Source organism: Tupaia chinensis, unplaced genomic scaffold (assembly GCF_000334495.1).
Source record: "Tupaia chinensis unplaced genomic scaffold, TupChi_1.0 Scaffold000311_2, whole genome shotgun sequence".
NCBI classification, from domain to species: Eukaryota; Metazoa; Chordata; class Mammalia; order Scandentia; family Tupaiidae; genus Tupaia; species Tupaia belangeri.
In genome coordinates, this window is record NW_006159803.1 from 930,580 (window position 1) to 944,005 (window position 13,426).

At 34.9% G+C, this 13,426-nt stretch overlaps 1 protein-coding gene across 4 annotated transcripts in view; it reads left to right on the forward strand.

Annotated features, from left to right (window-relative positions):
- Nucleotides 1–13,426, forward strand: part of GRIA4 (glutamate ionotropic receptor AMPA type subunit 4) — a 392,211-nt gene that overhangs the window by 362,625 nt on the left and 16,160 nt on the right. For 2 of the 4 annotated variants that reach the window (XM_014588766.2, XM_014588767.2), the window contains exon 15: nt 10,490–10,604. The exons of the other annotated variants lie outside the window; for them this stretch is intronic. In XM_014588766.2, coding sequence (XP_014444252.1) covers nt 10,490–10,604 — 115 coding nt within the window. The remainder of the gene's footprint in view (nt 1–10,489; nt 10,605–13,426) is intronic. 4 annotated transcript variants of the gene reach the window in all.

Below are 13,426 nucleotides of genomic sequence, written 5' to 3' on the forward strand. Positions count from 1 at the left end.
GTCCAGGACTTGAACCACAGTAGGCCATGTGGGAGAACAGTGCCTTAACCACCGTGACACCTGCTGGCCCCAACATACAGACTTCTAAAGCAGTACTACGTGCAATGTGTTTGCAAAATGACTTTAGGTTGAGGTTAGTACCTTGAGAGTGTTTCACCAAATCACAGTCTTAAGCCTATTCTCTGCTAAAATTCTGGAGCTACCATGCATCACAGAGATATTTTTATTTCTCTTACCTTTAAGAGACATACTGAAAAGTAAGTATGAATTCATTTTTAAGTAAGTATTATTTAAATCTGGAATAGGTTTTTTTTAAAGACGACCCTTCTGAGGTCTGTGAATCCTCCTAAATTATAAGCCAGTCTGTAGTTTCGTATGTTTCTGCATTTTCCCTGAGAAAGTATCTATAGCTTTAATCAGATTCTAAGTTCATGACCCAGCGTAGGTTAAAAAATTCTCCTCTGTGAAAAAAATCATGAAAGTAAACTATGTAAAATGTTTCTAAAGACTATCTAAAAAAATACTTGACACAAAAATATAATTAAATTTTCCACGCACCACAATTCCTAGCTAACACTGAGTAAACTACTGGCAAACATCTTCATCCAAATCACAATACTCATTCAAGGAATCACATTCCCAAACCCAGTTCTCAAATATGTTATAAATTAGTCACGCAAATTCCAAAGAACATACAATTTAGAGACAACTGCTAGAAGCTACTTCAGTATCTTAATTTGCTCAATTCTCCTTGACTCACTTGGAATATAAATTACAAAGGGCTGTGTACTAACTTCATTACATACGTGCCGTCCAAACCCCAAAGCAAAGACACTAAATCCTTCTTTGTCAAAATGTTTTCCAAATGCTCATTAGAAATCATGCTGGGTCTGAGTTGTCTTTACACTTACAAAATGTGTCCCTCCTAATTATGACATTAAATTATCGATCAGGCTGGCCCATGGCCTAATGGTTAATTAAGGTAGCAGGATCCCAGAAGGCAGCTGAAGTGCCAAGGTTTGTTTCCTGGCCTAAGCGGGTACACGCCTCAAATCTTGACAAGATGGAGAAATGGAGAAAGATTATGGTGCAATCATGCTGCATTGGGGGGTGCTTTCTCCGTCTTCATTTCCCTCTCCCCCTCTCTCTGTCTCCATTTCCAGAGCATGCACATGACCTCTGGCAAATAAGAAAGAAACTGTCAATCAATAGTGGCAATTTATGGAAATCTGACTTGTCACTTCATAAGCAAACTAGGGTAAAAACTTAATATCTTTTCCAGAAACTTTTACATATATATAGGTAGAGCAATTTAGCCCAAATTATGCCTTTGGAAATGAGTACACAGATCCAGTGAAGTAAAGAGAGTCTTGTGCCTGTCTACTAGAAGGAATAATTTGGGAAGAAAAGTAATAGCAGAGCTACAAGTTAAATTGAAAACTTAGTGGAGCATTGATAATGCTGATAACTGGTTACTCTTCCAGGCCTAAATAGCTGATAAAGGGTAGAACTGTGAATGCTAATGCCTTTCCTTAAAAATCAGACATACTTAGCTCTTAAGTCTTTATCATTTGACAGACTATTAATTTTATTTATTTTTTCTGTTTTCCTGATTAATAAGTTATTTTTCTCAGTGGGTTATAATCTGACTTTATAAGAGAGTTTTGGAGTTTGTTGTGAATTATCAATTTTTCTGCTAACTTGTTCCATTCCCTTTCTCTAGGGGAATTTCATTAATTAAATTGCAAAAGTAAATTCCATATGGAATTTGTTCCTTGCTACCTTCCTCATCTTGTTATATTCAGTAGGCTCCCTGTATGCAGTTCTTGTAACAATACTGACAATGTTGCATCACTTACTAACAGAATGAATAGTCTATACAGAGTTGGTTATTATTAATTTTCCATCAAGTTATTATTTTCTTATTAGCGTAGACCTGGCAAACTTTCAACAAACAGTGGTCCCCCATTACCTATGTACGAATATACTCCAGGACACCCTTGATGCCTGAAACTGAGGCTAGTACTGAGCCCTACATATACTCTTTTGTTTTTTTGTTTTTTTAATCCTTTTTTTTTTTTTTTTGGAGAGGTTTCTGCTATAGGGCACATGCACTCGCCAGACAGAGAGAGACAGAGAGATAGAAAGAAAGAAATCACCCCCCAGGGGAGATGGCCACGACGCAATCCCTTCTCCTCCATTCTCTTCTCGGGATCTTGGGCACGCACGCACACACGCCCGGCGTGAGTTTAAGCCACCGGGTCTGGGACTCGAACCACAGTTGACTACGTGGGAGTCCAGCAACATAGCCATTATGTTAACTGCTGGTCCCCATATACTGTTTTTTGATCTGATAACCAAGAGAGCTTAGTAGCTACTGCATGGGTAGCATACAGCATATATAGCGTGGATATGCTGGACAAAGGGATGATTCATGTCCCGAGCAAGACGAAGCAAGATGGTGTCAATTTCTTCATCTTACTCAAAGCGATCTGTAGTTTAACACCTGTGAATTGTTTATTTCTGGAACTTTACATTTAATAATCTTATGCTGCAGTTGACCATGAATTACAGAAATTGTCAGTGAGGAGAGCCTAAAGTATATATGTCTGCTCTGTAGCAAAGTTGAAATCAAATGACTTTTCCTATATGCAGTTTCAGTTTGATTTCAAGAAAGGGATACAGTGAATTTATAATATAATGTGAGATCAGAATGAAATGTATTTTTCTTAATTAATGCTGAAACATCAAAACAGAATTTTTTTCCTGGGGTCCCTAGCATTTGTTTGAAAAAAAAAAAAAAAACATAGGTGCCATTCCTGGAATCACTTTTTCATTTTATTTAATAAAATAAACATAAAATTAAAAAAAAAGATATATACATGTTTTTATTTTAATGACCTACTTAGCAGGACTCAAGCCTATTCACAGTCATATTCATTTAATTCAGCCTAAGGGAAAGGACTCACCCTGTCTATGTAAATATGTGTGAAACAGCAATCGTCTCTCTAGGCCACTGAGAGTTCTATTAACCTCCTGCAGATCCTATCTGATGGGTAGGCCTGCTAATTGATGCATTACTCATACTTCTCTGCCTGACCTATTCCCCTGAAAAAGGTAGAACCTTTATAGAAGCCAAATATATCACATGTCTGTGACTAGAGGCACAAAAACAAGTCAACCAAAGTAAACCACATAACCAAGAACAATGAATGTTTTCTGAGACCCAAAATAACTCCTAGAGTCTACTTCCTCCTCAAATTTTACTAAGAATATATATCTAAATAGAGTAGAATCTAAAATAGAATATATATTTTGCCTTGAATAAAAAGAAAATTCTGTAAGGCAGTCATCTAAATAAGAGAGTTGGTTTTTGTTTTTACTGATTAGTAAAGTATCATTGCTCATTATAGAAAAGTTTGAGGGGGTAAGGAAGCATGAAGAGCAAAATTCAGGGCCAGCAGGTGGAATGGTGGTTAAGGCAACAATTTGACAGCAGTTTGAGTCCCGAACCCAGTGGCTTGAAACTCATGTTGGAAGCGTGTATACATATGCCCAAAATCTTGAGAATGAAGGAAAAGGGATTAAGGTGTGGCCATCCTTCCTGGGGGATTATTTCTCACTTTCTCTTTCTCCATCTCCCTCTGTGTCTCTGGTGAACACATGCACCCTATGGCAAAGATCTCCCCCGACCACCACCACCACCAAAAAAAGAGTTGCAATCCAATTATAATCCCTCTGCCCAGAGATAGCACTTTGTTATATTTTCTCCATATTTTAAAATTATTTACTTTTCAATCATTATTTTTAAAATTTGCTACAGGGCATGTGTGCTCACAAGAAGGAGTGGGTGGGAGAAGTGCAAAAGCAAGCTGCCAGGTCCAGTCCTGGAACCATGGTTGGCCAAGTGGAAGTCCGGTGCCTTAACCACCATGCTACCTGCTGCCCCCCAATATTTTTATTAATATTTTTTATATGTAGTTTATTTTTAGACTAAGATTATAGTGAATATATACACTTGGGGTGTTTTTTCACCTAACAGTACACTAGAAGCATTTTCTCTTGTCATTTAAATTTTGAATGTTCTGGGGCCACATGGCCAACCATGGTTGAAGTCCTGGTCCCAGTGGCTTAAAAATCATGCTGGGCACATGTGTATGTATGCCCACAGTCCCAAGAGGAGAATGGAGGAGAAGGGATTGTGGCATGGCCATCCCCTTCTGGGGGGGCAGGAGGCAGGTTTCTCACTTTCCCTCTCTGTCTTTTTCTGACAAGCATATGCTCCCCATGGCAAAAATCTAAAAAAAAAAAAAAAAAAAAAAAAGGTAATGTTGTAAAATATTCAGTCATATGGATTATTGACACTGATCAAACTATCACTTTATGAGCTTCATAAAATGTGGATACACATAATCAGAACCCTAACAAGATAAGGTTAGGTCTGAGTATTTGTATTTGTAATAAGGTTAGGTATGAGTATTTGTATTTGTAATAGACTTGAGAACTAGTGGTATGTATGAATATCTATTTAATTTTCTCTTTTTTTTTTTTGGACATACTGGTTCCTTTCAATATTTTCATGTATAAATCTGTGAGACTTATTATGAATTACTTTGCCAATATCTTTAATTAATTATTTAGGATTGTTTCCTCAAGACAGACTTATTGAATCAAAGATAAGAATTATTTTAAAGTTGTATTGTATAAAGTCAAATAATTTTATTTCCATTTTTAAATTCTATCATCAGTATATGAGAATGCTTATCTTACTGAATCTTTGACTATATGGAACATTACCGTTACTTTCATCTTTCCCAATATGAAGAAAAATTAGTCTACATTGCTTTAATTCATATTAATTAATTATAAGTAAGGCTGAATTAGTTTTATATAATTTCTTTTTTTTTTTTTTAGAGGTTTTTGCTATAGGGTGCTTGCGCTCTCCAGAAAGACAAAAAGAGACAGAGAGACAGAAAGCGAGAAATCACCCCCCCAGGGGGTTGCTCATACTGCAATCCCTTCTCCTCCATTCTCCTCTCAGGATCTTGGGCACGCACGCACACGCGCCCGGCATGAGTTTAAGCCAGCAGGTCCGGGATTCGAACCGTAGTCGACTACATGGGAGTCCAGCGACATAGCCATTATGTTAACTGCTGGGCCCAGTTTTATATAATTTATTTTTCTTCTTGCATAAATTACCTGTCAATGTTTTTTCTGATTTTAAAGAAATATTCTTTTTTCTTCATCATTTCCAGTTGGGATAAGTTTTAATTTTGTGTTTAATTTTTTTTTTTTTTAGGTTTTTGCCATGGGTCATGTGCATTTGCTGGAAAAGAGAGAGGGAAAGTAAGAAATCACTCCCAAGGGAGGATGGCCATGAAGCAATCCCTTATCCTTTCTTCACCTCCTGTGATTTTGAGCACACGTGCACGTCTGTTATTGAGTTTCAAGCTGCCAGGTCTGGGACTCCAACCACAGTCAGCCATATGGCACTCCAGTGCCTTAACCACCATGCCACCTGGTGGCTCCCAAGTCTTGAGTGTTTTAGAAATATACTAGGGGCCAGTCAGTGGTATGGTAGTTAAGGTGGCTGGATCCTACATGGTCAACTATTCAGTTCAAGTCCAGATCCATCTGGTACTTAAATGCCAAAAATCCCAACAGCAGAGGGAAATAGAGGAGAAGGGATTGTGGCAAGGGCATCCCCCATGGGGAGTACTTCTCATTTCCCCTCTCTTTTAGCTTCTCTCCAGCAGCACATGTGTTATCTATCTATCTACATGTATACATATACATGTAGGATTTTTGGGGGGTGGAATTATGAAAAAAATTTCCAACCTTGTTCAGGTAAATACTCTAGACAGTTTCATCACCTGATAATTAAATTTTATGGAGTACAGTATAAAGAGAGTACTCCAGTGATGAAAGTTTAGACTTAAAACTGAGGATACTTTTTCATGTGTATGTAATTAATAAATTATTTCTTACAAGGATAATAAAGCACTAACACTATTACACAGTAGTTAAGACAAACTATATTAGGTCCGTACACTATTAGGTCACTGATAGCAAACAATGAAATGTCTAACCTATTAAATGAAATGGATTTGAATTTGTTTAAACCAGACTAAAAAGATTGCAAATTATTTATTCTACAATCTATAAATACATATACCTTGAATGTCTAGTAAGCAGGCATTGACTAAATCTAAGAATCTGGGTCAACAGGGGGCATGGTGGTTAAGGCACTTGACTCCCATGTGGCTGACTATGGTTCAAGCCCCGCGGCACACCAGCTTGAAACTCATGCTGTGTGCCGGTGTGTGTGTGTGTGTGTGTGTGTGTGTGTGTGTGTGTGTGCCCAAAATCCCAAGAGGAAAATGAAAGAAAAAGGATTGCAGCATGGTAAACCCCACTGTGGGGTGATTGCTTGCTTTCTGTCTGTCTGTCTGTCTCAATCTCTCTGATGAGCACATGCACCCTATAGTAAAAATCTCTAAAAATAAAAACAAAACTAAGGGTTTATATCACCAATCCTTTACAATAATATTCATAAGCCTAGGAAATCATAAAAATACTAAAGTTAAGCTTTTTAAATTTGCCCCATTTACTTGGGCAGTTATTTTATCAAATGTATCTTTAGTATTTCAGAAATAGAAAAATTATTCTACACAAGACATGGTTCAGAAGTAAATATAATAAGGCATAAAGTGAGTATAAAAACATTTAAATCTATATAATTTAGTAATACATTATTTATGGAAGGGTAGAGGATAAGAGACAAATGTCTTAGCCTGGGTTAAGCATACTATTTACAAGAAAATCTTACTTTGCACTAGGTTAATTTACTCAAAATTAATAAATGGAAAAAGTTTGTTAGTTCCCTTTCAAGCACCGTTTTATGCAGTCTTTCAACAATATTCTTGTTAGCAAGAAATGGATCTCAGATGCTAGGGCAATGAGTTATGAGTGTTCATAATCTCAAGATCATTTAAAAGAAATTATATTGGAAGTTTTCCAGAGTTACTGGAATTTAACCAGATGAGCATTCTTGTTCTAGCCAGGAATCAAGTTCCCTGTCATCTTGCCTCTAGGAAAAAAAGTTATTTGGACAGACTTGTTTCTTACCTAAACTTCCCCTAAGGAATAAGAGGCAAAAACAAATAAGTTACCTGTTTGCTATTTCAATTTATAAAAGTCCATCTATAACACATCTGGGCTTTCCAGTGTAGTTTTCGCATCCAGTTAGAATGTAGTTACTTAATGTTGTTTCTTCCTCTCCTTCCACTTTTAAATGGAAAACAATTCCTTTTGATTGACTTTATTCTGTAAAGTCTGCGAAAAAAATAATATAAGAAATAGCCCACAATGTTTTTCTTCTCTTACCTGCTTGACAGATCACTATTACAGCTTCTCTAATGCTTAATCAGGGAAAGAATATATCTTAATTAAGATGAGTTTCTGAAATTGATTTCAAAGTCAATGTCTGAAACGTATGAAGGAGGATTCCAAAGCAATAATAAAATGTGCTACAGTGAGGGTCTGCTTCTATGACCCTCATATACCTGACTTCTTTTGACTTCCTTAGCCTTGTTTACTATTATTCTTTCAGGATTCCTTTTTTTTGGCTAAAAATAAAAAGTACTTTTTATTGTAGTATAGTAAAATGAGTCAAGCAACTTTATATATATATATGTATGTGTGTGTATATATATATATATATTATATATGTATATCATTTTATTATTCTTATTATTAATGATTAAAAATAACTCATTCCATGAAATATTAGGTCATCCGAAAAGTCATGCCCTATTTTTGCACAGAAAAATACGTCATGGCTTTTTTGATGAGCAGTAGAACAATGTCCAATTGGTCCTTCTACATGTAGTTCATGTTTATTCAGTTTAAATAGCAGTCCAAAGAGACCTTTAAACCTAAACATTATATTTGGAAAGGATGTCTTTAGTCAGACAATTGTAGAAAATAATGGGCACTTTTAATATGTAAAGAAATCTTGAAGTAATGAAGACTATCTCCAAGTACTAATTTTAAACTGCCTTCTATGCATCATTTAAGAAAAGCAGATGATATATATGATGGTATTAAGTGAACTTTTTTTGAGGACAACATGTTTCTAGAAGAGAAACATATAGATTATGAATTGGCCAGTAACTTTATCTATTGGTCAAATGTATAATATTAACCAAATATATATACATACATACACACAAACACGGATAGCAGTGTGAAACTAAACTGTTTTTACATGGCCTATTAGATGGTATTAGAAAGACAGTATCTTAGAATGGTGTTTAGAAGGCTCGATTCCAGACAATATTCTCAATGTAAAGCTTTTTTTCCTTATCCATTCTTTTATTTTGCTTTTTTGTTTTCTATTGTGCTGTGAAACTGTCTTTGGATATGGCTAATAACCCTGTTAAATAACCCTCTCATGAAATGGCTCTAGTTTTATGATTTTAGGAATGGTCTAAACCAACATATAAAATAATTGGATTAGCACTTCATTTTTAAAAATCTAACATGAATGTTTAAAACTAAAATCAATTTATAAAAATAATATTCTCTAAAATTGAAAATTTTAGTAGTTTTTACATTGAAAGACATATTTATTTAGTTTCTTTAGACACAAAATAAATTAAAATGCTTTCTCTCAACAGAATTTTTTAAACAAATGTCTGTTTCCACTAAATATGTATTCATTCCTACATTTCAATCTGGTCCTTTGGTGATTAACTGATGACCTGATATTGTTCATTTTAGGAGGCATGTTGATTATTCTATACCACTAATGTGGCACTTACTAGGGAATGTGGGAATAGCTAATTATTTAATTAGCATTTAGTAAATGGCAGTTTAAGAATTTGAGTTAATACTCCCACAGTGTGTGGATTGCTCATAAAAAATGTTTACTCTCGAAGTGGATCAGACCATCACAACAGTAGAAAGGAACATCATTTACCTGAAACATTTTGAACACATTTTTAAGAGAATAAACAATTCAATAGGCCTTTTAGAGGCAAAATATCTAACACTTTTTATTAGTTAGCTAAATGACATTTCACTTTGCAAATTAATGCCCAATGTTATTCATTAATATGGTTGTTTTGTTTTATTTTATCTGTACTTCATTTGACATTAAGTAATCACCAGACTCAGAGTTTCTTAAATAGCGTAGGTGCAAATTGTACACAAATCACCTCAGTAAATAAGACACTTCTTAGATTTAACAGAAGAGATATTAAAAGCTAGAATAACCTCTTGAAAGAGTTAATGGTGGGACCAGCAGATGGTGTAGTGGTTTGGTTGCTGGCTTCTCACGTAGTTGACCGCTGTTTGAGTTCCAGACCTGGTAGCTTAAAACTCATACCAGGCATGTATGCATGTATGCCCAAAATCCTGGGAGGAGAATGGATTGCAGGGGTGAATCATCCCTCAGGGGGTGATTTCTCACTTTCTGTCTCTCTGTTTCTCTCTCTCTCTCTCTCCATGAGCACACGTGCCTTATAGCAAAAATCTTTTCCTAAAAAAAAAAAAAGGAGTTAATGGTTTCTTTAATAACTGCAACTTTAAAGTGGGAAAGACATCAAATGCATGACAGGTAAAAGCCCATAACACATTTTCTCTAATCCTGTTAGAGAAAAATTCGAATATTCTGTTCTAATCCCCTGTAGAGATAAACATGGAGAGAATAGAATCTCAAGTGTTTCTTTACAAAGTTCATATTACATGAAGGAAGACTTCCTGGCATTTACTTACTTAATTTAAACAGTCAAATAGGAATACCATCTTAATTCTAAATTGCACCCATTGCCTTTAACAATCAATACAAAATTTAAATCTAAACCTTTTCACCTAAGAGCTGCTGCTATCTCTTGACTAATCCTGCGGCCTCCAGCCCATGAAAATGAACGACCTGGAAATCCTAAATTCTGAGACCAATTAAATCAAACAAACAAACAGACTAAACCCACACAACTAATGAAGGGAGTAATAGTTAAGCCATACTCTTTATCATCAGAATATCAGTACACCAAAGTTTGTAACTGGTTTGTTGATTTATTTATGCCATTTTGTTTTTCCTTCTGGGAAATAATTTTCATTTCAGTTTCTTTTGGATTGTTGACATTCTCAGAAGCAAATGAAGGAATTCTTTCTCCACCTCTAATAAATTCAAGTTTATTACTGTTTTGCAAAAGAAAAAATAAATCCATGTAATTGGTTGATGATGAGATATGTTATTTGACAATAAGCTGTAAAAATAAATAGCACCAAACACTGCATGTTTAATACATTTGAAAGTAGTACATTTGCCTTGGTTTGGATTCTGGTAGAAAGGGCTGCAGGTAGCAAAATGAGAGGTTTATTTAGCGTCTGGGAGAAGCTTATAAAAGAGCTTAAGTCCTCATTCCTTCTAACATCTTAACAGCTGTGCAGTTTCTTACAAAATATGTTTTATCGTTTCAAGAAATGCTGTTAACCTCGCAGTTTTAAAACTGAATGAACAAGGCCTCTTGGACAAATTGAAAAACAAATGGTGGTACGACAAAGGAGAATGTGGCAGCGGGGGAGGTGACTCCAAGGTTAGCCTCAATGTCACCAAAAGCGGGTAAACAGTATGTAAAGTAATAGGTGCATCTGCTGGGAGACTTATGGTTTGGACCTACTAGTATTAGTTGGAATGCTAGTCAAAATCCTTGACAAACAAGTATGCAATTACTGTCAAAGCAAAAATATTTGCAACCATTATCAATTTGTTGACACACTAATTAACCTAGTCAAAATAGTCACTGAAAATTTCTGACTGAAGAGACTGTGGATCAGACATTATAGTCCTGTGAACTTCAGTTCTGAAAGGCAGGATGGAATGCAAGTTTCTCCAAGAGCAATTTAGTGAGACGGAGAGAGGGTAAGTCTGTCTTGTTTTCTTTACTACTATTTGACCAGAACTTGTACCAGATGTTTTTGGATAACACCAATAGCCTGACTCCACTTAGACCTGTCTGAAGTACTCACCAAAACTCTTCTCCATCTTAAACTCTAGGTTTACATTAAATTAAACAACAAATCGAAGATAGTCTTGCAAACTGGACATTTTTTTGCCATCTGAAATGGATCAAATTACAAGATAATCAGGCTACAGAAAGAAAACCAACTAAGTTTTATCTTCATTTGTCCATTGCCTATTTCCACCTTCATAAAATAGTGTCTAAATAATATCTAAAACAACATATATTGTTAATAAAATAAACTTTATAGTGTCACCAAATCCTTCTTCATATATACCCATATTTGTAGACTTAAAGAAAATAATCCACAGATGGGAAAATGCTAACTCGCTTCAATTGGCATGTAGGAATAATGAAAAAATTGAAGTATATACTCTTGTCTTTGTTTTAAAGTCAAGAATATTGTTCAAGACAAGAAATCTAGCTTATATTCAGGTTATTGATTGGGCTATAAATTTTCTCACTTGGCTACTTAACCCACAGGAAAAAAGCTCTGTTTCCAGGAAGTGCCTGATGGGATAGTCGTCCTTAACTCCTCCTGACCTTTATCTAAAAGTCCTTTCACATTGAGCTCATTTATATATTCCCATCTAATAACTAGCCCTACTGCAAGAGGAGGGAAGGAAAACTTTAACTCCATCCTAGGACTTTCTTGAGGAGTATTAACTCTTCACATTTTTGGGACCCAACTTGCCTCAAATTTCCTGATAATTTGCTTAAAAATGTAAATAAGTAAGTATATATATGTGGAGAAAATTCTTCAAGTTTGCACAAATAATCTAGCATTCCTCCAAGCAAGATAGAAGAAAATGTGCTATCATAGCACCAGAGGGGGGAAAAAAATGAAGACATTGTATTCCTTAAAAAAAGTTTATTTTCTAATTTTAATTTGATCTCAAATAAAAGAGAACTTTAACACTGCTTTTCAGATAAAATGTTTTACCACAATGAATAATGAAGCATATGTGCATAAAGACTTTCCAGATTAACATAAGCAAGCAAAAGGTAAAATGTACATCTACTAGAAAATTCTATATAACAAAAACAATTTTAATTTATTAAAATGAGGGATTGGACAACTCAATCAGATTTTAATTAGCTTATATCCAACACACTGTTTGGTAAATAATGGACATTCAGTAAATATTTGTTATTCAAATGAATAAATGTGAATCTAACCTTGTAGTTATCAAAAATTAAACTGCTTGTTTTTGCAAGTATACAATCCATTATTTCTGCCAAATGTAAACTATAAAATGATATTCTAAACCATTTGATTTTTTTTACATTCAATCACTGTGTATCATTACAACATACCAAATAAATTTTCCCACCCTGAATACACTGTATATTGGTTCAAAGATATTACCATACATATTATCATCAACTGATAATTTTCCATTTTTGTATCCCTTAAATGTTTTGCTTCTTTTTCCCCTTGATTTCCTTCCTTAAGCCCTTCCCCATTTTCCACTCTCCTTCCACACTCTCTGCAGTACCCTAGTTGCCATAGAGTTCAGAGATGTGGTATATATTGAGTGGGGACATACAATGCCTCTCTTTCATAGTCTGGTATGCTTCACTTAGTAGTAAATCTTCCATATTCATACATTTTCTATCAAATGCCAGGGTCTAATTTTTTTTATAGCTGAGTAGTATTCTGTAGTGTACATGTGCCACACTTTTACAATCTATTCATCTGTTCATGGACATTTAGGTTGATTCCATCATTATTTCAAATTTTAACAAGTAATTTTCAAAAATATAAAAATTAACACAGAATGTTCCACTACAAATAAAACCAGTGTGTTCTTTTCCCTCAGGAATGTTATTTTAATCCCCCCCCTAAAAAAAAATTCTAGTAGATTGTTTATTGATGTACATTGTATCATATAGAGAATACCTGTTGCAATTTAAATGTTAATAATGCCCTATTCTAAATTTGTAATAAAAGGTGATATTTTTAAATGGCCTGACCTAACTTAGAGCAAAGTAAATTACCAGGAGGTAGTTGTTGCTTTCTCATTTTCATTTTTTACCTTCTTCCGGTGACTGATTTTCTTTATAAACTTACCCCACACCTCTCATTTTGCCTGGTCATCCTCAAAAGACATAAAATAAGGAGGAAAAGTACTGAATTGAGGAATGTGGCTAGCTCTTAAGCCTTTGCTGAGTTTAAAACCTGAAGCAGAGAAAATACGCAGAGATCTCAGCACAGGGATGCTGAAATCCTGACCTATGATTTTCAAATACAGAATCACGGTAGGAGAAAAGCAATTTTCCTAACAGTGGTTCATCTAATGAAGGGGGAAAAAGTGGAAACCTGTTCTACACATGAAAAGATTGCAATAAGGATATCACCTGTTATTCACAGGAATCTCTTCCACCTTCTATTC